Source organism: Vulpes vulpes, chromosome 10 (genome assembly GCF_048418805.1).
Source record: "Vulpes vulpes isolate BD-2025 chromosome 10, VulVul3, whole genome shotgun sequence".
Classification (NCBI taxonomy): Eukaryota; Metazoa; Chordata; class Mammalia; order Carnivora; family Canidae; genus Vulpes; species Vulpes vulpes.
Window position 1 is genome coordinate 6,105,017 of NC_132789.1, and position 26,016 is coordinate 6,131,032.

Genomic DNA, 26,016 nt, shown 5'->3' on the forward strand with positions numbered 1-26,016 from the left:
TCTCCTGGTTTTGTTTCACTCTCCTCCCAATATTACTTCCCCTCCCTCGGCCTCCACATCTTTCCTCATCCATTTATTTTGTGTGTGTGTATATATATATATATATACACAAAATAATACATACATTTTATAGTATATACATTTTGAAGGCTTTATGAATTTTTAATTCTTTCTTTGGAATAGGGAAAATTAACCAACAAGTTCAACAAAAATATATAAAAATGTGAAAAAAATACTAACTTTCTAAGGTAAGAATAACATGTGGACCGAAACTCCTGTGACTTCAGTTACTTGTGATACAGTGAAGCTTCTAATAACATTTATTTACACAGTTGACCCTCTTGTGCATTTTGCTCAGTCTGGTCCAGCAATGAGAATGTCTCTTCTGCATTGCCCTGCACATCTGAATAGTTACATATGTGAATTAAAGTCACAGTGCACTTGATAAAAAAAAAAAAGAATTCTACAAAAATAAAGCACTGCATTTATTACAACTTTATAGAGAGGCACACAGGAGTAGGACAAATCACTGAAGTGAAAGTCTGTGGTGTCTGTAAGAAGCCAGGTAGTAAATTTCAAGCTCTACATGTTCTGGTCCAGGGGTTACTGAGGAATGCAGCTAATATGAAGAAGGATACCAATAGTAAGCCCTTGGCCACACACTGAGAATAAGGCTCCCCTGCAAGAAAATGAAGCAAAAATTCTTATTTCTTAACTTTTTGGGCAATTATTTAGGTAGAAATAAACCAAACCATAATAGTGATAATTTCTAAGTGACAACCTTATTAGTAAATCATTGAAAACCCTTTCTATGTGTTTTAAGTTTCTGTGACATGTATGTATTTTTAAAAAATATTTTAGTTGGCAAAACATAATGATAACCTTTCCAGAAATCAGCTTTACCCTACCTTGATAATACCGGGTCAGTGGATATAGAAGTTGTGGCCAACACACCTCATTTCTGTTGCAGTCATACTCTGTAAAATTGATCTGGAATCTATGAAACATTTTAGAAGATTACAGTCAGCACAACAAAACACGTTTTCCGAGTACATATTTTTCTGTTTCCTAAAAACATCAATTAAGGTTGTCAACTGGATTACCTTGACAGTGGGCGGGGTACCTGTGCAGGTATCTTAATAAACTGGACAGAAGCACTGACAGGGAGAAGGTCAGCCTTATCCTCACAGGTGAGCCCGCAGTGGAACTGCCAATTCACTGAGGAAAACCTGGGAGGACAGATCACGTAGCTAACACATCCAGCCTTCATTTCTAGCCTGGTAAGGGCATCAGGTGTAACTGCCCACAACAGTATAAACTGGGGTTCTCGTAAAGAAGGTTCAAATTCTACTAGTGCTTTTGCCCCCATTGACAATGTAAACTTCCCACTGTGTGCACAAGGAGAGAGAGTAGCATGGTGAACCTCACAGGCCAATCACCCCGCTACAACAGTAAACAGTAGTATAAGAACAACAAGAGCTAGCCATGCACACCATGTACACACACATCATCATCATCACTCTCAGAAGAGTCCTATCTGCTGTGTTTGCCGGTTAACATCTGCCGTTTCTGCCTACCTAGCCTGCCATCCCCTTTCTTCCTCCCCTTCGGGAAGTCCCCTCCCCACAATATTCCCTGCTCAGCATCCATGGAGCATTATATTCCTGGATTTCATCTTTGCACCCCCTGAAGACTGTGCAGAATCCCTTACACATGGCTTCATAGATCCCTGTGGGAACAAGTCACCATTATATCCACACAGATGATAACACAGTTCATTTATACGTACAGTCATGTGGCTGATAATTAGAGTTTGTAAATATACAATCAGATTGTAAATTTGCATCTCCTTATTCTTTGGAGTACCTACAAGTTTGCTGACTCTCTAATCTACACTTATCCAAGATGCATTCCTACCTTGTCTGTACGCCAAGTATCTCCTGCTGAGTAATGCCTTCTACCGCACCAGCATCTGAGATGAGGATGCGGATGTGCAGTTGGGTGGGAATGTCCATGCAGCTGCCGTTCGCACCAACAGACGGATCTACTGTATCAGGGGCATCCACACCTACAGAAATGTCAAGTGCATTTTGGAAAGAATAATAACAGTTTACCTACAGTGCCATGATATGGGGGGAAAGTGGGAAATGTTATTAGGATATTAGGAATCACAGGAACACGTCTTTCAACCCTAATAGGCTCTCGGTATTGTCACTCCAAAACTATGTTACCACCCCTCATGTTCAGAATGTTTCCTTGTATGGTAAGTCAATCACTGGAATTTTAAAACCCCTGACCCACATCATGAAACCATAAATCCTAATTCAGTTCCCAAGCTCCAAGCTCACTCGAAGGTTTTAACAGAAATACTACACAGTTGCAGTAAAACGCCATGAGACTGAGTCCATGAGGTCACTGTTCTAGTACAAGCCTTTAAGACACTTAAGGGCCCTGCTAACAACTTCAGTGAGTACGGATTAAATAGTGAAGAAGAATTTTCCTATTGTGTTGCCATAGGGTAACCCAATGGAAGAGAATGAAAGTGAGTAAGAAATTAATTTTCATTCATCTTGAAAACTGGCCCTTCAAGGGAAAAACAGTGATGCCAACTACAGGAGGTAGGGGCAAGTTGTAAGGGGCTGCTGGAGAGACTTGGAAGTCGGTGACAGTTTCTTTGTGACTCCCAACTTCCTGTTCCTCAATGCACGTGTTCAACATCTCTTCTATTTATCAACCAGGATCAGGGTTGATTTTGGCTTAGACACGACAGAGAAGACAACTGCATCCACTTTGAAGGCACTGAGGTGTCAAATGTCATCACCTCAACCTTCTTACCTAACCACCTTGGGTTCTCCATCTTCAAACCCCCCATTCTTTCTACTTAGGTACTTTACTGACTCCTTCCCTCCATCCCTTGGGCATTCCACAGCCATCCAGCTGGTCTGTGTGGCAAAGCCCAGGGACTGAGAGGCCCCAACCTCTGGATTCTGTTTCCAAATGAAGATCTAACTCTGGGCCTAGTGACTTGAGCATGGGGCACAGGAGGATCAGTAAATCACAGCCTGAGAACCCCATGGCCTCCAGGACTCCTCTCAAAGTCAGAAAGTGATATGGGGCCCTTCTGGCCCACAGATATATTACATGATCCCCTCACCCCCTAAAGAGGGCAGGGGACCAGGGTGTCATAATGATCCAAACCAAATCACAAGGGGTGAGGAGAGCACAGGTACGTGTCTAGATGGTCCTCTGTTTGAACTCCAGGCTGCTGAGTGGAAGTGACCTAAGGGGGTATGGAAGCAGGATCCAAAAAGCCGCATACCACCAGCTGGGCAGAGTTGAGGGGCACAGCAGTATCCTCAGTGACAGGAGGGGACTAGGAAAGCAGATACTGCAGAACCAATTCACTCTTTCTGGCCCCACAAGGCAATGAAGCAGTTTTTCTTCCGTTAGCACATTTACACAATCAAGATTCCCCTGATTTGCCGGCTGGGAAGACAGCAAAGAGACTGGAATGCTGGGTTTGGCTCCAGCTCTACCATGACAAACTGTGCCCTGGAGCTTCTGCACTGACAAGCTGAGTGAGCTGGAGCTCAATGGCCAGACAGATGTTTTAGATCGGAATGTGAACTCGAGCCTGCTGTGGCAAGGCACAGCCAATGCCTATGCCACACACACTCTACCTCCTCGCACTCTATCCCCCGCCAGCCCAAAGCTGCAAATGCCTCAGCCCAAAGGCACAGGACTCCAGTCTTTCAATCTGGCCTAGGTGGTGCATGCTGTCCTTATCTGCTACACCTTAACTTCTTTCTATTTTAACAGGTGTGCTGAGAGACAATTCATACACCATACAATTCACCCAGTTAAAGTGTGTAATTCAATGGTTTTCAGTATATTCACAGAGTTGCACAGCCATCACCAAATTCCATTTTTATTGCCTCATAAAAAAACCCTCTACTCATTAGCAGTCACTCCTCACTTGCTCCCAAGTGCACCAGCCACTGGAGACCACCAATCTGCTTTCCATCCCTACAGGTCGGCCTGTTCTGGGCATTTTGTATCCATGGCAATGTGTCGTTAGTGATCATTTCTGTAGCTTCTTTCACTCACCATCATGTTTTCAATCACCTTATTTTCTTTTGTTTAAGATTTTATGTACTTATTTGAGAGAGAGAGAGAGAGAGAGAGAGCACAGAGGGAGAGTGAGAAGGAGAAGCAAACGCCCCACTGAACGGAGAACCTGGCGCAGGGCTCAATCCCAGGACGCTGAGATCAGATGCTTAACTGACTGAGCCACCCAGGTGCCCCCAAACACCTTTAAAAAAAAAAAAAGAGTCTATTTATTTATTCATAAGAGACACAGGGAGCGAGGCAGAGACACAGGCAGAGGGAGAAGCAGACTCCATGTAGGGAGCCCAATGCAGGACTGGATCTTGGGACTCCAGGATCACACCCCAGGCCGAAGGCAGGAGCTAAACTGCTGAACCACCCAGGCGTCCCAATCACCTTATTTTATATTAACAACACTGCTTTTATAAATTACAAACTCCGGTCTCAATTGCTCATATTCCTAGCAATCAAAATCAGCAATGCAAACTGAAATGCACTGAAAATCTTCAATCTTCATTTAGACTTTTACAAAGACTGTTAGCTCATAAAACAACCGGGTAATTTGAACTTCATGTGGATTTCGTCTCAAAAAACAAAAAAGGAAAAAAAATACAGAAAAAAAAAAGCATAATGAATAAGAGGTAAAAGATGAGAAGAGCCTGCTGCCTGGACGGTTAACCTCTAAACAAATGTCAGTTGAGCCACAGTGAAGGAAAAAGACCCATTGCATGGGCTCCCACATACAGCCAGCACCATATACTCTCAGCAACAAGTTAGCTGCACATCTCTACAGCTTTGACTTACGTATTATTTCAAGCCAGCCGTCACTAGGATCATTGTAATCAGAGTTGCCTCTCATTGCAACATGAGTTGCTTGTATTAATGAATCAAGTAGTTCAACAGCATTCTCCCTATAAGAGAGTAAGACATTTCTCAGCATGTGACCAGCAGGTCTTATCCTAAAGTCCTTGCCAGGGAGTATTCAGGTTATGCATGCGGGGTGCCCAAATAAAAACTGCCAGAGAAAGTGGCATTAAAAGCTGGTGGGGCATCTGCATTCTCTTCGATGGCCTTTCCAGGATGAACCTAAGCCACCAGGGGAAGACCTATAGAACCAATCTTCTAGGACTTTAAATGTTAGTAACCTATGGTGGTATCATATAGTTCACAGACTCCATTGAGTTTTTTAAAACTTGGGAGGTAGATAAATCACATACCAAGTTACTAGGATAATTTTATGGGCCAGAGTTATCCAAGAGCAAAAGAACCTAACTATTCAGCTAGAATTTTGAGCCATAAAGATTAAATGAAGATTAAGAATTGGAACTTAGCAGCCACCTAGGTGGCTCAGTCAATTGAGCATGAGACTCTTAATTTTGGCTCAGGTCATGATCTCAGGATCATGGGATCAAGCCCTACAGCTGGGTGTGAAGCCTCCTGGGGATTCTCTCTCTCCTTCTCCCACCTTCTCTCCCACTCTTAAAAAAAAAAAGAATGGGTATTTACCATCCCTCCTTTCCAATAATGTCATTGGCAGGTACAAACCTTATAAACTGCAGGGGAGACTCTGTGGACTCCAGCATTATTCCCCATGATCAGGAGCCTTGCTGGTAACATACACCTGCAGTCTACTTCCCTGCTTACTACCTCCCCCATCTTTTCCCTGCTTCCCAAAGGACTACACTACTCAGGATATGTTATAGATGAAATGGGTGTAAGAATGTATATACTTAAAAACCACAACAAGATACCACTTCAGGCCTACTGGGATGACTCCTATCAAAAACAACAGAAAGAAAAAAAAAAAAACACAACAGAAAGCAATAAGTGTTGGGGAGGATGTGGACAAAGTGGAACCCTCTCACGCTCCTGATAGGAATATAAAATGGTGCAGCCAATGAAAACAATGTGGTGATTCCTTGAAAAATTAAATACCTAATTACTATATGACCCAGCAATTCCATTGTTGGGTGTATGCCCCAAATAACTAAAAGCAGGGACTCAAACAGAAAGTGGTATGGGAACATTCACAGCAGCACTATTCAACAGCCAAAGATGACAACAGCTCAAATGTTCACTAACGGACAAGTGGATAAACAAAGTGTAGTACAGTCACACGACAGAGCAGGATTCAGCCATAAAAGGGAGCAACCTGCGACAACACAGATGAGCCTCAAAAACATGAAGTGAAGTGGAAGCAGCCAAACACAGAAAGTCACCTATCCTATGATTCCATGTACATGAAATGCCAGAACAGGTAAATCCCTAGAGACAGAGCACAGACTGCTGGGGAAGGGGAGAGGGGAAGAGTTAATGGGTACAGGCTTTCTTCTGTAGAGATGAGAATGTTTTGGAACTAAATAGAGGTGGTGGTTGTACAACATTATGAATGCACTAAATGCCACTGAACTGTTTAAATTTATTGGTTTTTTTTTTTAAGATTTTATTTATTTGAAAGAGAGAAAGCACACACAAGCAGGGGCAGAGGGAGAGAGAGAAGCAGACTCCTCACTGAGCGAGGAGTCCAACATGGGGGCTCAATCCCAGGACTCTGAGATCATGACCTGAGCTGACTGACTGAGCCACCCAGGTCCCCCATGAACTATTTACTTTAAAATTATTAATTATGTCATATGAATTTCAGCTCAATTTTTTAAAAAATGCATATGCATATCCATAAAAACTTTCCAAATGCCACCCAAACAATTAAGTGCAAAATTCTTTATACACTATATAACAAGGCTTATGTATTCTTTACATATTAATCATACCAATTATATCTGCCTCATGACTTTTTCATGTTTCTAGGAGTATTGGGTTCCAACAATGAATAGACTTCAGCTGAGCAACCGCATAAATATGGATGGAAGGGCTTTAGTCCCAAGAAAGAATTCTATTTTCCCTTATACCGATGTTTGAATCAATTCTTTTTTTTTTTTTTTTTTAAATAGGGTCCACACTCAGCATAGAGCCCCACACTGGACTTAAACTCACAACCCTGAGATCAAAACCTGGGCTGAGGGATCCCTGGGTGGCTCAGCGGTTTGGCGCCTGCCTTTGGCCCAGGGCGCGATCCTGGAGTCCCGAGATCGAGTCCCACGTCAGGCTCCCGGCATGAAGCCTGCTTCTCCCTCCTCCTGTGTATCTGCCTCTTTCTCTCTCTCTACCACAAATAAAAATAAATAAATAAATCTTTAAAAAAAAAAAAAAAAACCTGGGCTGAGATCAAGATTCAGATACTCAACCAACGGAACAATCTAGGCACCCTTGAATCAGTTCTAAAGAAACTGTCCTTTGGGCACCTGTCTTGGGCTCAGGGAGTGATCCCAGGGTCCTGGGATCCCACATTGGGCTCCCCACAGGGAGCCTGCCTCTGCTCCTGCCTACATCTCTACCTTTCTCTGTGTGTCTCTCATGGATAAATAAAGAAGAAAGAAAGAAAGAAACTGTCCTTCCTATCCACTACCACTTTTACACAAGATTTTTATTCAGACTATAGTTTTTCACATTCATGTTGTCTTTAGTATTCATGCGGTGAACTCATTTTAAGCAAACCACTCAGAATGCAGGGAGATTCACCAAAGCAATGCTCACCTGAGTCGAGTACAGTTTTCATGGATCCCAACTTCTAAAAGACATCCAGATAGTGCATTTTCTCCAAATAAAATGGGTTTGAAAGTTGCTGATGTACACAAACCCCTTCCAGCTAGAAAATGAAAAGATTATCCTCTTACTATTTTTGGTAAATTAAAGTTAAGGATTACTTCAAAGTTTTTCTTGGAAAACAGAAAACAATCAGCAGAAATAAAGCTCCCAGTTTTCTAGAGAACTGAGGTCATTGTTACTCTAATCCTTTCAAAGCTGAACAAAGGTGCCTCTCTGTATCAGAATACCTGGACCAGGATCAATGGTTTATTCTGAGCAAGAAAGTTAATGCCTGTGGCAGATGCAGGTAATCACCACCAGTGCAAAGATTTTCCATACTCTGGAACAAAAGCTATGGTCATATCTCCAATTAGTGCCATCTTGGGCTACAGGCAACAATGACAAGAGACTCTCCACCCAACTATATATATATTTATACATTTATATATATATATATAAATTTGAAAGAGAGAGTGTGAGCATGAGCGGGAGGAGGGGCAGAGGGGGAGAGAATCTCCAGCAGACTTCCTGATCGCAGAGCAGAACTCAGGGCTTGATCTCACAACCTTAAGATCATGACCCTGAGATCATGACCCGAGCCAAAATCAAGAAGTCAGATGCTCAACCAACTAAGCCACCCAAGTGCCCCAGCCAACTCCATATTTAAATCTCTCTTACAAATAACCATCACTTCAGGAGCAAACAATGTCAAAGTTAAAAACAAACCTGAAAAAAAAGCTGTAGAAGCATGATCCCCTCCACCCTCCCTGCCACCCCCACTCCAGCTAAATAAACCAACTGGAATTTAAAGTGATTAACTACTTGATTAGATTCAAAATAAGGCCATATTTTCAATTCTAGTTTATCAAAGAGCAAATCATATTACCAAACCAGATTACCTGATTGCCAAAGGTATAAAGTTGTCACATTATTCATCTTATTGGTATTTAGAGCTCGAACAGGCTTGCCAAGTTGGTATCCTAGACAAAGGCAATAATGAGAAGTAGCTAAAGTTAACCTAACACAGCAAGTGCTACCTCGTCAGATAGTATAAAAGAGGAATACACAACGAAAGGAAACACACAGGAAAAGCAAAGTCAGAATACACTTGAGAGAAGATACCATCTTCATTCATTTTCTTTTGTTTTTTTTTAACAAAGATATTTGTGTGACTTTTTAAGAAAAATTTAAAAAATAAAATCTGAAAAGGAAGGAGCAGGCAGGAGTCAGTCCTAGGCCCCTCACACCAGGGAATCAGCTGCAGAGCAGGCCAGGGTACCCCCCTGAGTGATCACTACTACTGGACATAGGCGCTTTGAAAGGAGACTTAGACCAAAGCAACCTCTCGGTGGTTCACTGGCAAATCAGTTCCACCCCTGGTCTGATTCAGGTCCTATTCCCGTTGTCTCCTATTTACCTGCCTTACTGCTTCCACCTTTTTGTTATGAAAATGTTCACATATACACTAAAGTTGAAAGGAATACCACCCACAATCAACAACCATGAATATCTAGCCATATTTGTCTTCTCTATATTACAGAAGCATCTACATACATATTTATTTTTAGCAAGACCTTTTAAAAATAGGTTGTAGACTTAACACTTCACCTCTAAAAGCTCCTGAAATTAAGCAACACATAGTCTCCTGAAATTAAGGCTATTCTTCTAAATAACCATCATACCAGTATTTCTCCTGAAAAAATTAATAATTCCTTATAATCAAATCATATCTAGCTCATATTTCTATTTCCTCATGTCCCCCAAACCTGTTTTAGAGCTATTTCTACAAACCAAGATGCAATCAGGGTTCATGCATGGTGTTCATGTTTCCCACGTTACCTCTCAGCATTCCTGGACAAGCGGCCTCCCCCATAGGCTGCTCCTCTGCGCCTGCCCACCTCCTCCTGGGACTCATTCCTGCCTCCTTGGCCGCCCCCGGGTTATTCCTGTTCCCAGCCCACACTATCTACTTCCCGAGGTACAATCTCCTCCACACAGCCCAAAATAGAAACTTGCCGAGGGCAGAACTCTGCTTTTTCTCCAGCACTTCTGAGATCAGAACCAGCAGTACTAGATACTTAACACAGGTCCTTAAGAATGGGAAGCTTAGGTGGATGGTCAACATTCCACTTCTCTGAAGTTCTAGAGTATCCATCCATTGCCCAGCACTCATTTATTATCTTGTATTGTTCTGTGTTGCTTCTATGACCTGATGCTGTCTTTCCAATTCAGAGAGTTAATTCCTTGAGAATAAGCCCCACATTGTATACTCCTCCTAAAAACCTTCCTGCCTCAGAAGGTGCTAGAGAATGAATAGCTGTATATACACACAAACTATTTCACAAGCTCATCAGTTCTGGCTTGTAATCAACTTATTCTTTTTTGACAAGGGCATCAACATTTTTCACATATTCTGATGGTGTTTCTCCGAAATCCTGTGAAATTAAATCATGAAATGAAAACTCTTACATCCCAGAAGACTGCTTTGAAATCCAACAATAAAACCCAAAACTCCACATTAACAAATACACTAAAATCTTATTTAAAAGTTATATATATATATAAAATGGGTCATGCATTATTATATCAATTTATACAAAGACTGAAAAATCATGCAAACGAAAAATTTAAAGTTATTCCTTTGTGGTTACTTACTGCCTGATTAAGAATAGTAAAAAGGAAGGGACAAGGGAAGCCTGGGTGGCTCAGCGGTTGAGCGTCTGCCTTTGGCCCAGAGGGTGATCCTGGGGTCCTGGGATCAAGTCCCATATCAGGCGCCCTGCATGGAGCCTGCCTCTCCCTATGCCTAAGTCTCTGACTCTCTCTCTGTCTCTCATTAATAAATAAAGTGAAAAAAAAAATGATTAAAAAGAAAAACAGGAAGGGACAAGTTTGTAAAAAACAATGATACTTTATCCAACATATATTTACTGAACACCTACTATGGTCTAAGTCAGTGCTGCCCAACAGGAATATAACCCAAACCACATATGTGATTTTAAAATATGACACATTTTTAGAATTTTTTAGACGTTAAAAAAATGTTTCTAGTAGCCCCATCAAAAAAAGAGAAAAAGTAGATGAAGTTAATTTGAATAATATATTTTATTCAACTCAATATATCCAAGTATCATTTCCATATATGCCACTGGCCACATTGCATGGTTAGCAGCTGGCATGTTGGGTATGAAGTTCTCCCTACTGTTTTAGGAGCTGAGGAGGCAACAGTGAATTAAAGGAGCAAACAAACATACAACAAATCCGGTGATGCTATATTTGTACATAATTACAAAATGTGCAGCATGACTGTTCACAGTCCCAGTGAAGTCTTTCCATGGATCCCAGGTTAGGAATTCACCTTCCATAGCTTCTTATTCCTTAAAAAGGCTAATTTTACCAACACTTCAAAAGAATTACTTTTTTTTCCCCCAAAAAGACTAGTACCTAATGAGAAAGAATGTTTTGCATTTACAACAACTTGTAACTATCTAGGACACTTCATGTAAAACAACAACACAAAGGGATGCCTGGGTGGCTCAGGGGTTGAGTGTCTGCCTTCGGCTCAGGGCGTGATCCTAGAATCCCAGGATCGAGTCCCACATCGGGCTTCCTGCATGGAGCCTGCTTCTCCCTCTGCCTATGTCTCTGCCTCTCTCTCTAGTTCTCTCTTGAATAAATAAATAAAATCCTAAAAATAAAAAAATAAAATAAAATAACCCATGGGATGCCTGGGTGGCTCAGCAGTTGAGTGTCTGCCTTTGACTCAGGGCATGATCCTGGAGTCCCGGGATTGAGTCCCACATCCGGCTTCCTGCATGGAGCCTGCTTCTACCTCTGCCTATGTTTCTGCCTCTCTGTCTTTATGTCTCTCACAAATAAATAAGTAATATCTTAAAAAAAAAAAAAAGTTGTTGTCAGAAAAAGAATACAGTGTCACAAAAAACAAAGAGAAAGGTTAGAGTCACAAACTAAAATTGTAGAGAGTTACTTAACAATCATCATAGTAGTACAAGAGTATTGAATCGAAATATGTTTGTAGGATCAGCAGTTGACATATACTGTCTTACCTGGATTTCCAGAAAATTCCTCTTCATTATCACTATTATAGCTTAAAAATTTTACTGTAAATCTCTGTGTCATGATCCCTAGAAATAAAACAAAATAAAAATATAATGTGCACCATTTCACTAGGAAGAGAAATTATCCCCCACAGTGTTATTTTCTTTACCGTATAATTACATTTTGACATGCAAAAGAAAAAAAGTGTTCTCTTAAATCACAAATACAAATAAGAAATAAGTCTGACTTAGTTTTACATGTAATAATTATGAGAAATTTAAAGAAAGAATAAAATGTTTTAAACTGAATACATTCCCACTGCCCTCAACAAAGTTACCTTTTTGGTGGGCATTAATTTCTGCCCTAATAATTTTGACATTTATTTCACTGATTGTATTATTATTCCATCTGAAAATATAATGTTCTTCCACGTTCACGTTTCTGGAGGTTGATTCATTCCTGAAAAGTATTTCTACAAATAAAAAATGCTTTCATAAATTAATGACCCTCCTTGGCCATTTATTACTGGCCCCATCAAATCAGCATTGGCCACCTCCTCTACAACATCACAATATCCTGGGTGAGGTCTGCCCTTCCTTTCTATTTCTGTACCCCCAGAATGTGGCTCATAGCTCAATACAGAGCACAGAGCACACACTCAAAAGAAGGTCAAAAATGAAGGACTACAGAATGTCAGGCCCTTAAGAGCAGAGGCCTGCTATGTAGCTCACTACTATATTGTAGGTACTTTTTTTTTTATTGTAGGTACTTCGCTAAGGTTTGATAAATGAATAAATTTGAGAATTATGACACATTGTAAAGAAACACAAATATCTTTCATTAACAACAAAAATCTTGGTAATATTAGTCAAACTCTGAATAACTTGTTTAGCTGCATCAGAACGCAAAGTTTAGGGTGACTGGGTAGCTCAGTTGGTTGAGCATCTGCTTTCAGCTCAGGTCATGATTCCAGGGTCCTGGGATCAAGTCCCACATTGGGCATCCCATTCAGTGGAGAGTCTGCCTCTCTCTCTCTCTCTCTCTCTCCCCCCTGCTCGTGCTCTCTCAATCTCTCTCAAGTAAATAAATAAAATCTTTAAAAAAAAAAACTGCAAAGTTTAGTTATTAAATAAAGGGGGGGGGGGGTGATGCTGGGTGGCTCAGCAGTTGAGCATCTGCCTTTGGCTCAGGGCAAGATCCCAGAGTCCTGGATCAAGTCCCGCATCACGCTCCCTGCGTAGAGCCTGCTTCTCCCTCTGCCTGTGTCTCTCTGCCTCTCTGCCTCTCTCTCTCTCTCTCTCTCTCTCTCTCTGGCTCTCATGAATAAATAATAAATAAAATTTTAAATAAATAAGAAAAAGAAGAAAAGAGAGCAAGAAGCATAAATGTTGGCTCCCTGAAAATATTTCAGAAAATGTTCACAGGCCCTGAAAACTAGCAGAGACCCTGGAGTCCACATTAACTCACAGCTATGAGGAGCTGGCTCCAGGGCACAGATATTGCTCTGAAACAAGGCAAAATGGAACAGGGAAGAAATAAAATGTGTATTAGACAAAATTCTAACTGTTGTGAACCTCTGTAAATTCCTAATAAAAATGTATTTTCCCTCTAGGACTACATATTACTTAGAGGAAATGAACTACATATTTCTGTAGAAGTAATATAAAAGCATGAATTCAAATACCTGTACTGGTGATGAATTTGTCTGGGTCGGCTGCTTCCTCATAGATTACTTTTGGTTGAACGATGCCTAAAAAGATAAAGAAGTTAGCCTCCAGAAGACAACATGGCCCAACACGATCATATTTACTTATTCAAGTGAAAGCTTACTAGGAAAATACAGTAATTGTGTCTGACCTATGTGCCAGCTACAAAACTCTCTCGCTCCCAAAATGCCAATCATGGGAATCCCACTGTTCCTGGCATCCGGTAATGACTGAGGAAGAGATTCCAAAGTCAGTGACAGTGACCCGGAGAGCTACTCTCCTACAGGAACAAATATGCAGTCCACTGCCAGCAGGAATGGAAGACGGTGTGCTTGCTTTAGGAGCGGTCTGGAGTTTCCTCACCACATGACTTGGCAATCCCACAACTGGGGATACAACCAAGAGAGATGCAAATGGGTGCCCACACAGACACTTGTACATGGGCATTCATAGCAGCACAACCACAACTACCAAAAGCAGGAAACAACCCTAATGCCCAACAAAGGATGAACAGATGACATATGTGGCCTATATATTCACAGGATGGAACAGGACTTAGGCATAAAAAGGAATGGAGTTCTGATCCATGCCACAGCGAGAATGAGCCTTGCAAACATGATGCTAAGTGAAAAAAGCCAAACACAAAAGACCACATATTATAGGATTCCTTTTTTATGGAAAGTCCAGAACAAGCCAATCCATAGAGACAGAAAGGGGATGAGTGGTCACTAGGGGTTAGGGTACAGGGTCTCCTTTAGGGGAGGAAAATGTTTTGGAACTAAACAGAGGTGGTAGTTGCACAGCACTGTGAAGGTACTAAATGCCACTATCAATACATTTTAACATGGTTAATTTTATGTTATATGAAGCTTACCTCCATTTTTAAAGAACTAATATGCAATGTGTTGCCCTAAGGAACTGGACTTTTTCCGAAGAAAACATTTTCCTCAATTGACAGTTGAAATATTTAAAGTTGATCCAGCAGAAGTGATTCATATCCTCATGAGATCAGTTTATGTAGACAGACACTCGGGTCTGTGTTCTTTTCTTTTCTTTTTTTTTTTTTTGTTTTTTTTTTTTTTTTTTGTAAAGCATTATTCATTATTCGAGAGAGAAAGAGAACACTCAAGGAGAGGGGCAGAGGCAGAGACAGAGAAGCAGACTCCCTGCTGAGCAGGGAACCTGATGCAGGGATCTATCACGGGACCGTGAGATCACGACATGAGCCAAAATCAAGACTCAGTCACTTAACCGAATGAGGCGCCCTGTGTTCTTTTCTCAAACCAATGTAACATACCTCCTACGGCACCATTCTTGATCTTCACATTGATAATATCATCTTGCTCTTGATATACTTCCAAATTAGTAGCACACAGAACATCAAAATTCTGAAGGAATGCCACTGGCGCATCCTGCATGCACTGCCCAGCCAGGGACACCTGGGTGAGGGGAAATCCCAACAGGGCTATGACCTCTCTTCAAAGCATAAAATATAGGTCAGTGTCTTATACAGGCATTCTTTCTGCAGTCTTCTCCTATTGCTGGGTTAGTTTCAACAATAATGAGTTCACTGACTAGATGGCCAACAAATAAAATATTTAGTTAATTTGCTAATCAAACTCTGAAAGCTACTGGTTGAGGAGCAGAAATATTTAACAGAAACAAAGAAAACACCCTGCTCCATTTACTTTGCAGAAACATGATTATATTCAACTTAATCTTTCTCTCCCTTGGGACAACCAGATTTTTGTTAAAACCATTAAAATGGATTCCCTGAACAGTGAAGAGAGATGGTTTAGACTCTTATGTTTTCTTCCCACAAATATTTTTTCCTCATGATTTTGGACTTAAAAAAAAAGATTTCATATAAAATTCTATAGCCTTGAGATATTTTTCAAAGTTGTGGAATATTAAATAATATACTTCTAGCTTACTAAAAATTGGCTGTTAAAACTAACAGAAGTTCAGAATGGTAGTTATTTCCATGGAAATTTATAGAATGTCTTTTAGTTGGTGAGTTCACTCTGAGATGTAGCAGAGATGGTGGCTAATCTAAGATGGACTGTTAAAAATAAAATCCACAGACCATAAAGAGTTGAGTCCCTGGGAAGTCCACAGGAGAAAAATAAGTAACTTAGGTTAACATTTTTAAGAGCAGTATAAGTTAAACAGGATGGGAAAAAATTTTAAAGACTCTAGCACATTAAAATGGAAATTATTACCTGCGGAATGGTCAAATATGCCTTGTCTAGAGTCATGACTGGATCTCCTTGTTTGTAACCGAAGTCTGAAAAGTCTCTGTAATCAGTATGCAGATGTACTTCAAAGGCAATATGCTGCCTAGAGGAACTGGAAATCAATGAGAAGGATTATCACTAATATTTGCAGCTAGGAAAAATTCTTCTTTTAATTTTTGTTTTACTTTTTTTAATTACAAAAATAATATGTGGGCTAAAAGCCACAGAATTGTACACTTGAAAGTGGCTGGTGGCAAATTTTGTTACATGAATTCTACTTCAACAATAATAATAGTAAAGTGGTAAAATTTCAACATTATGGAAAGGTACAAGAAAGGGAATCAAGACCCCCGGGAGACCACCACTCCTTTCTCAAACCCAGATAATCACTATTAGCTGTTGGCGGTATCAACCAATTTATTATCAGTAAGGCCCAATTCTTTCAAATACTTAATACAAAATAAACCTGCTAATGGAACTCTAGAACTGAATGGCGAATTGAGGAAGTCAGGGCTATATGGGCCCAGGAGAGGTCATGAGCACCCAAGGGCTGCGCCCCAACACGCACACAGAGCCGTCATAGAAGTAGCCCAGGAAGGGTGAGTTGGCCAGCGAGGACTGAACACACAGGAACGGGAACCAGCCCGGGGTCCGGTAGGGCTCCTGCACAGAGCACAGCTGGTCAAACTGAGGATTGACGTCACCTCCAAAGACGCCGGTGAAACAGGCCTCTCTGAACAGCTCTGTTAGATCTGACGAGCATTCCTTAGGAGGAAATATAGAGCAGCAGTGAGTAGACAGAAGCTTCTGCAGTGCCCGTTGTCAGCTCTTGGCAGAGCAGTACACCCCTGAAGAAGTACAGAACAAATCTCCATCCAGCGTACTGGTGCTTTGTGCTCACGGAAAGTAAAATCCTGCTATAATCTATTTTTAAAAGATATTTATTTGAGAGAGAGAAACAGAGATAGTGAGAGAGAGCATGAGCAGGCAGGAGAAGGAGAAACAGGCTCCCCACTGAGCAAGAAGCAGAAGGTGAGGCCTGATCCCAGGATCCTGGGATCATGACCTGAGCCCAAGGCAGAAGCTTAACCAACTAAGCCACCCAGGCGTCCCTCCTGCTGGAATTTCTTCATCAATTCCCTATGAGCCTCCAAGTCAGGAATTTCAAACCTTCCAGGGAACCACATCCTTACTCGGAACATAGTATGTGTCCACCAAAAAAAAAAAAAAAAAAAAAGACGACAAGAGAATATGGAATAGACTCCAAATGGGGAATAAAACAGAGTAAACTTCTTTTTGATTGTCATCACCATCCAAATCCCTAGAATCCTAAAGAAACTTTATGTTGGGGCAAATAGTCCATACTCTATAAAATCCTTAACTAAGGCCCTCGCCATATCAGAACACAACCCAATCAATGTGATCAAGAAGTGACTTTATTCCTATATTCTGTTATTCATCCTTGTTCATCCATATTCTTCCTTGTTTCATACAGGATTGAGAGTTAAAAGTTAATTATGTCCTGAATCCCTTGTTTACTGAAATAGAAAAGTAAATTTTAAATAAGAACAATTCAATTAAAAAATTGACCATGTTTAAAGCAGTAAGTAGCAGCCACCCGAAGACATCACTGATCCAGAAGATTAAGCAATGCCAGTGGTTGGTGCTGTCTACATCGATACCAAATAGGACAAACATGCAAGAAGTTAGAAATAGGACACAGTACTGCAGTCTGGAAGAAAGAGGAAGAGAACACCATTTTAACAGTTCTATTAATACTGACTTATGATGTTCCTTATTTTTAAATTAAATATAATTGTTATTATAAGTATAATTCTTAGTATGAGAATTACAATATAAATGAAGGCCCTAAACTTTGCTTTTCTGCTTTTTCCTTTTCTGTTTTGTAAAACCAACCACAACATAATTGCACTCAACCATAAATGGGGGTGACTAGGGCCCCAGCAAACATGCCTCTTTTGCATCTCTTAAACCTCAAAGAAGGATTAGAAAGATGTATTTGGATTGGGCAATGGTTTCCTAGATATGACACTAAAAGCACAAGCAACAAAAGAAAAAATGGATCAATCAGACTTCAGCAAATTAAGAAACTCTTGGGCTTCAAATGACACCAACAAGAAAGTGGGCAACCTACCCAACAGGCGACGTTTGTTGCAAATCACATACCTGATTTGGGACTAATAACCAGAAGGTATAATGAACTCTTACAGTTTAACAACAAAAAGGCAACTCAATTTAAAAATGGGCAAAGGGTCTACAATAGACATTTCTTCAAAGATAAGGAATGGCCAGGAAGCACATGAGAAGATGATCAACATCATCTTGCTACTACAGAAATGCAAATCAGGGGCGCCTGGGTGCCTCAATTGGTGAAGTGGCTGCCTTAGGCTCAAGTCATGGTCTCAGGGTCCTGGGATCGAGTTCCACATCAGGCTCCCTGCTCAGTGGGGAATCTGCTTCTCCCTCTGCCTCTGCTGCTCCCCATAACACTGCGTCAGCTATGAAACACTGTACTCGGGATCCCTGGGTGGCGCAGCGGTTTGGCGCCTGCCTTTGGCCCAGGGCGCGATCCTGGAGACCCAGGATCGAATCCCACGTTGGGCTCCCAATGCATGGAGCCTGCTTCTCCCTCTGCCTATGTCTCTGCCTCTCTCTCTCTCAATCTGTGACTATCATAAATAAATAAAAATTTTTAAAAAAAGAAACACTGTACTCCTTTCTGTCAAATAAATACATAAAATCGAAAGAAAGAAAAGAAAGGGAAGAAAGAAAGGGAAGAAAGAAAGAAAGAAAGAAAGAAAGAAAGAAAGAAAGAAAAAAGAAAGAAAGAAAGAAAGAAAGAAAGAAAGAAAGAAAGAAAGAAAGAGAAAGAAAGAAAGAAAGAAAGAAAGAAAGAAAGAAAGAAAGAAAGAGAAAGAAAGAAGAAAAGGCAAATCAAAATCATAATGAAATACCACTTCACACCCTCTAGGATGTCTGTAATCAAAAAGATTATTATAACAAATGAAGGTGAGGACATGGGAAAAAAATTGCAACCTCATTCTGCTGATAAGAACGTAAAATGGAGGAACCACTTTGGAAAACAGTCCCTCAAAAGGTGAAACATACAGTTGCCATAGAGCAGAGCAATCCCACTCCTAGGTACTATACCCAAGAGAAATGGAAACACATGTCCAAATAAAAATTTGCATACAAATGTTTACAGAAGTTTTATTCATAACAGCCAAAAAGCAAAAGCAATCCAAATGTCCATCATCTGAAACACGGATTGGCAATGTATGGTCTATCCATGCAATGGATAGACCAATGCAAGGGTCTGACCATCAGTATAATCAAACCCATGGGACAGAAACAAGGCATTTTAGAGTAGGGTTGCAATGGGGTGTGACTTGGCCATAAGGAACACACCACTGACACCTGCCACAACGTGGAACCCTTTAAAACAGATGCCTAGTAAAAGAAGCCAGACACAAAATGCTACCAGCTGTAGGAATCCATTTACATGCAATGTCCAGAACAGGCAAATCCATAAGCCAGAAAGCAGATGAAGAGTGGCCCGGGGATGAGCACTGGGAACAGAAGTTGCAGAAGGACAAAAGTGTTCTTTTTGGGATGATGGAAATGTTCTCAAATTAGGTCATGGGGAGGCTTGTACACCTACCTCTACACATTCACCAAAAATAAAAATAAAATCACTGAACCAGTATCTTTTCCTTCCTTTTGATCTTTCCATAAAGGCTTCTCAATAAGATAGTAAATACCACCCTCTCGGTATAATCATCTCAATTGTGACTTTATCCAAAGAGATACATTTTTTGCTTCCAAAACTAGACTGATGGGACTAGGTAAGAAAACTCATTTTGAAAACAATCTGCAGCACAAAACACAATCTGAGTTTTCACAGCCCATCCATCAAAAAGCTGGGGGTGGGGAACTGCTGGTATTGTCCACATGCTCTCGGGTATCAGAACTTTTGTATCAGTCATTGGCAGGGCATACCTGGTCACAGCAGCAGCGAACGTCACAGGCGTTGGCTGTCAGATTACAAGGGCAGGGACCAAGGGGCTGATACACCTGGCTGGGAATAACAGTCACATTCTCTGAAAAGTACAACAACAGAAACACTGCATCAGCTATGAAACACTGACGAAGCACTGCCACATTTTTTTGACACTCAAAAGAAAGCTGAACCATTGTTTTACTAATCACCAGGACCAAATATTACACAGTAAGGAATCCCTGAGCTATGTGTAAACCCTATCTGAGGCCTGTTATCTGCTACTCCAACAAAGACCCAAATATAGGAAAATAGGCTAGTTACAATAAATGGAAAGTCATGGTTGATCTTAAAGATAATTAAGTGACTAAAATTTACAAGTTGGGATAAATATAACGCAGGTTTTATTTTTCAACATGCTGAAGAATCACTTTTCATAACACGGACTGACATTAAGCATTGAGTCCTTCAAATTCATTACCCCTTCCAGCAGATAAAACCAAAGCCACGGTGACATTTCAGACAGCTTATCTGGGCCTATTTGGCCATAAGATTATATCTAATCATGCTACCTGCTCAGCCTCATGTGCCATTGCACCACAAACCCAACTCTTCACATCCTTTTTCTGGTTCAAGTGTGAAAGTGTAGGGGAAATTAATAATTTTTACATGGATTGGAAAAGGAATATGTTATATTGCATTTCAACCTCCTAACTCAGAATCCAGAGAGTAATCTTTCTAGTTTCTCTGCAATAATTTATCAGGTAAAATTTTAAGTCTGCTGAATTTTGTGTTTTGTTTTTTTTTTTTAAAGTAGGCTCCACACCCAGCATGGAGCCCAATGTGGAGCTTAAATTCACGACTGTGAGATCAAGACCTGAGCCAAGATCAAGGGTCAGATGCTTAACCAACTGAGCCACCCAAGTGCCCCCTGAATTTCACTTTTGCCCCAAGATTTGGTACATGTTGAAAAACCAAGTAGCAATTATTTCTTCAGATTCTATGTAACAGTTAACTTCAATGTGACAGTTGAAGCATCTAAAGATCAGCTAATTACATAGTCTATGCTATATAATGGTAGAACCCCAGTAAGTCAATGCGTCAGGAATGAGAAGGTCTGAGTAACAGACTATGTTACTCAGGCCAGACAAGGATCTGACCATCAGTATAATCAAACCCATGGGACAGAAACAAGGCATTTTAGAGTAGGGTTTTACTATATGATATATAGATAGATGCCTGTATATCTATCTATATGTCTCCTATGCCATTTGCTAGCTTACTGTTACTAGGCATACCACATACCTCCTATCTGTCCTTCCATCCTTGTTCTTGTTCTGAGCTCTGTATGACTGGGTGCAAAATGTTTCATACCTTCATGGGGTCAGAGCAGACATCTCATAATTACTAATATACAAAGACTCTAATTTTCCTAAGTTTGGCTATTTGTACAAAGACATTCTGAGATATTACCTAAATATAGTTAAGCATATTTTTAAAAGAAAAAAGGCTACTTTGAATGGTATAGCTAATCCCTCCCATAGTTTTAAGCACTCACAGAATATTATTGTTTTGTTTTGTTTTGAATTTTAGATATTAGAAAATGTTTTTCTTCTAAAAACAAAGCTTTGGGGATCCCTGGGTGGCGCAGCGGTTCGGCGTGTGCCTTTGGCCCAGGGCGCGATCCTGGAGATCCGGGATCGAATCCCACATCGGGCCCCCAGTACATGGAGCCTGCTTCTCCCTCTGCCTGTGTCTCTGCCTCTCTCTCTCTCTCTCTGTGACTATCATAAATAAATAATAATAATAAAAATATTTTTTAAAAAAATAAAAAATAAAAACAAAGCTTTAAACCTTTAATTAGGTCACAGATTCACATGTCCAAAAAAGAGGATCTAAAAAAGGTACACAATGAAGTCCTCACAGCCAGCTCCTTCCTGTTCCCACATCCCTCTCCAAAACAGTCCCACATGGTTAGCTTCTCAGATAGCCTTCCAGAACTTCTTTATGCAAATATAAACATATATTCTTACTCCATGCTAAATGTACCCATCTGTATCTGCTTTCCACAGTTGGAGATTTATCTTGGAGATCTTTCCATGCTGGCACAATGAGGGCAGAGTAGCCAGCTGAATGGCACTGTCTTAACTTACTTAATCCTCCTCCACTTCCAAAATCACCAGGAGGACCACAGTGAGGTGATGGAAGTACCAGTGTGAGAGTCTCAAAGTGACAGACCTTTGCTATTAAGGAGGAACACATCTCCCTTCATTCCGGGTGATCATAAAGGCAAGAAATGCTAGAGGTGGTTGCAGGACATAGGGAACATGGCGATGGCACCATTGGCACATCTACATTCTCTTGTTCTCAGAACACTGCCATGTTAATGTCCAAAAACATGTGATATCTGCTATAGTGCTAGTTATACATCATAAGCTAGAAGTGCCTTAAATTCCATCAGTAAGAGACTAGTCAAACAATGGTATCACTACACAAGGGAATACTATGCAGCTCTTAAAAAAAAGAACCTACATTTATATGGAATTTATTTTTAAAAGGTATAGAATAGAATAGTAAATTGCATGTTATTAGTACATGTGTATGTATTGCTTTTAAACAAGAGAATAGGGGATCCCTGGGTGGCTCAGTGGTTTAGTGCCGCCTTCAGCCCAGGGTGTGATCCTGGGGTCCTGGGATCAAGTCCCACATCGGGCTCCCTGCATGGAGCCTGCTTGTCCCTCTGCCCGTGTCTCTGCCTCTCTCTCTCTCTCTCTCTCTCTGTGTCAATCATGGATAAATAAATAAAATCTTAAAAAAAAAAAAAAAAACAAGAGAATATCACATGCCTCCATAAGCAGAAATTAAGAGGCTGCCTCTGAAAAGGGAGCTGGCAGGCAACTTTGACTGAAAATTTTTTGTGGGTTTTCTGTTTGTTTTGTAAACTTCATTAATCTTTCCCTCATTTCTTTTTTGTTGTTGTTGTTGTTTTTGGTTTTAAGATGGAGTCACAAGAATCAATACACAGAAACAAACTTCTCTTTCTCCCTTGAAGGTAATCTACAAGGATATGAACAATAGCACAAAATAAAATAGGTCTTAATTAAGTAAAATAGTACAAATTATAAATTTCTAAAATAAGAAAATTAAGCAAAAAGGAAGTATGTTTAGAAAGGTAAAATGTTTTGTTTGTTTTTTTTTTAGAAAGGTAAAATTGATTCAAGAGCAGAGTGCACAGACTGCATGTCATATGCTTATAATCTGACAGATAATGTCTGGCATGAATGTTTTGATTCTCAAAGACTTTACTAACCTGATGCATTATGGGCCAAAGAAGAGTTGGCATAAATTTCCACTCGAATGAGCAGATGTGCTAAGCAGGATGAATTGCGAGATGCTGAAACCAGAAGAGTCTGGACAATACACGGGGACTCTGAGAAGGAATCCGTCTCATTAGAGAAACACCTTTGCAGACCCGTCTTCAACCTCACTGTCACATCCAACGCATTCTGAAAGGAAAACGTGCTGTCCCTTTTAAAGTGACTCAACAATAAATGAATAAATAAATAAATAAAGTGACTCAACATAGCACGAATAATTCTAAGAACACATAATGGAAAACACAATAAAATTACATATCAGCTTCAGTTCACTTGACAAAAGGAGAACTATATACAAAGATCACATCATTCTGTTTGATCCTACCCTGTAAACCTGGGCAATATGCAAGCCCTGATTCCTAATCCTCAGTTTAACAGAAAAGCAAGCAACTTTTGGAGAGTTAGAGAAGCCTAAGCATAGGTCTGTCAGGTAAATTAACTCAGTATGCCCAGCACCTTTTTAGCGACTTTATCATCCTACCAGCATATCAGCAGATGAAATACACACAAAAGTCAATGAAAACAGTCCCTAGTTCCTGCGGTATAAGCAAAGTCTGCCTTTCTCAGCCTTTATCTCCAGATTTGATGTCTTGCACATACTAGGCACTCAATAAAACATTTATTAAATGGAAGATATTTAACTCCTCTGGGCTTGAGTATTCTTACATGTAAGATCAGAGCGGGGTGAGGCCAGTGGCTTATGAAGATTTTTGAGTCATGGATCCATTTGATAATCTGATGTGAGCTGGCAACCCTCTCCTCAGAAAAATGCAGGCACACAAATAACATTACAGACAACTTCAGAGGGTTCACAAACTTCTTGAAACTCGTCCAAGGATCCCTGAATCTAGGGTGAGCCCCACTGAGTTGGGTGGGTGTCCACTGGAACTGATAACCTACAGTTTCATGGTAGTTCCAAGCAGAGGGAAAACTATGTATCTTGACCAACCAAGAAAGCCCTGCAGAAACACTAACTGCACGTGTCCATGAGTGCTAACCGAGGACATTTTACCTCTGACCTTACCACACTAGGGGTCACAGTCAAGCTCCATTCTCCTGTCTCATTAGTCAGCACTCCACAAGCAGGAACCGGTAATAACCCTATAGGAGAGAAGATTAGGATGCAAGGCGGGATTGCCCAGCAGCTAAGGGGGTGCATGCTGGACTCAGGCTCCCTAGGAGGGAATGAGGATTGGGCCGTTCATAAGCTGTGCGACTTTGGACAAGTGACAACCTCTCTGAACTGCAGTGTCTTCATTTGTTAAAGGACATGAAAGGATATTACTGTTCTTACGAGGAAAATACGGTGATGCACGTAAAGCACAGGGGACAGACAGCTCAGTGGATGCTAGCCATGGCGGCCCCAAGCTCGCTTTCACCGAACCCTGGTCGGCCAGCGGTGGTCCGCAGCGGCCCCCCATCCCTGTTCCCACGGCCGGCGCCGCGAGGACGCCACCTCCCAGGGTGCCACGTGGCCAGGCTCCGTGGACCGCCCAGCCCCCACCCTCCCCACAGGAAGGGCCGGACTCTTTACCCTCCTGGTCTTGCAGCAGGGCCAGGGTCACGGTCACATCCTCGGTGCGTCCGACCAGGGACGCGCTGGCCGCGGGGCCGGTCATGCGGATGAAAGCTGGGATGAAAACTAGGCGGGAAAGAAGGGGAAGGGTGGATTTACCAGCTGCAAGGACTCCGTGAGGGGTCCCAAGTCTGGCCCCTTAAACGCCTCGTTCCCAACCCTGCCCCCGCGCCGGCCTGCAGGCCCCGGCGCTGCGGTACACACCCAGGTCCCCCCATAGCGGCCTCAGGACGCCCTGCAGAAGGAGAAGCCCCAGGAGCAGGGGGGCCGGCGGCGGCAAGCCCATGCCTGAGGCCTGGGGGCTCGCTTCACGGAACCGCGCCGACCTCGGAAGCCCGGGAGCTCGGCAGACGGGGCCCGCGCCGCCCCGCGGCCGCCATCTTGTGAAGCCAGCCGGCGCTATGGCAACCACCAATCAGCAGCGGGCCTCAGGGCCCCGCCCACAGGCCCTGCGCCCCGGCGCCTCCACGCGGGGGTGGGGAAAGGGAAGCGGTCCCCGCGCCTCCAGCTAGTCCCTCGGCGGGGGCGAGCCTACGGGCGCTGGCTCCCGGAGAAGCTCCTTAATAAACTTGACTTTTATGGGCACTTTGGGAGGACAAAAAAGGGGCTGGGGCTGCCGTGCTGTAACTGCAGCGCTGTTGAATTGTTTTTATCCTCCCAGTTTTTTGAAGAGTTTTGTGTTGCTTGTTTTTGCCGCACGGAGCCATAAGCGCTTGTAGGCAGGTTTAAGATTTTATTTATCTATTCATGAGAGACACAGAGAGAGAGAGGCAGAGACGCAGGCGGAGGGAGAAGCAGGCTCCCTGCAGGGAGCCCGATGCGGAACTGGATCCCAGGACCCCAGGGTCACGACCTGAGCCAAAGGCAGATGCTCAACCACTGAGCCACCAAGTCTCCCCATTGGCAGATCTTTTCAAAGAACACAAAGTATTTTGCCCAGCATTAGGACGGTTGCCAAAGTATCTGAATGCTATGTCAATAGCCTCAAAGCATCTCACGCCATATTACTGTAACCCGACTAGGGGTGCAGGCTATGGGATCACTGTGGGATTTCTCCCTCCTTCCGCGACTGGGTTGTGGAGGCCAAGAAAAATTAAGGCCATTCCACCTCACGTTTAGCATTAGCACAAGTACAGCCATCTTAGTCCCCTGGGAATAAGAGCTGAACTTTACAGGAAAAACTGCAGAATGGCCTAGGCAGGGAATCCCATATCGGAAAGACCATAAAGCTCAGAACGCCTTCGGCAGAGAATCCCATATGAGATCTTAAGAAACTCCCCCACCCTTTCCC

General features: G+C 41.8%; 1 protein-coding gene across 5 annotated transcripts; it reads right to left on the reverse strand.

Annotated features, from left to right (window-relative positions):
* Positions 1–125: 125 nt before the first annotated feature.
* Positions 126–25,192, reverse strand: TCTN2 (tectonic family member 2). 5 transcript variants are annotated; one of them, XM_026017079.2, is made up of 18 exons: positions 24,930–25,192; positions 24,684–24,791; positions 24,174–24,250; positions 23,083–23,278; positions 19,775–19,875; positions 16,323–16,519; positions 15,740–15,866; positions 14,815–14,956; positions 13,496–13,561; positions 12,149–12,283; positions 11,820–11,897; positions 8,652–8,732; positions 7,702–7,813; positions 4,912–5,018; positions 1,918–2,068; positions 1,104–1,229; positions 909–997; positions 126–679 (listed from the first exon to the last, which is right to left on the reverse strand). In XM_026017079.2, the coding sequence occupies exons 1-18, from the start codon at positions 25,009–25,011 to the stop codon at positions 576–578; spliced, it is 2,079 nt and encodes a 692-aa protein (XP_025872864.1). In that variant the 5' UTR covers positions 25,012–25,192; the 3' UTR covers positions 126–575. The 5 variants fall into 5 exon arrangements, with proteins under 5 accessions (XP_025872864.1, XP_072581118.1, XP_025872862.1 ...); XM_072725017.1 differs by having other exon boundaries at positions 23,816–24,250; positions 24,930–25,128; XM_026017077.2 differs by having other exon boundaries at positions 24,162–24,250; positions 24,930–25,125.
* Positions 25,193–26,016: the final 824 nt, after the last annotated feature.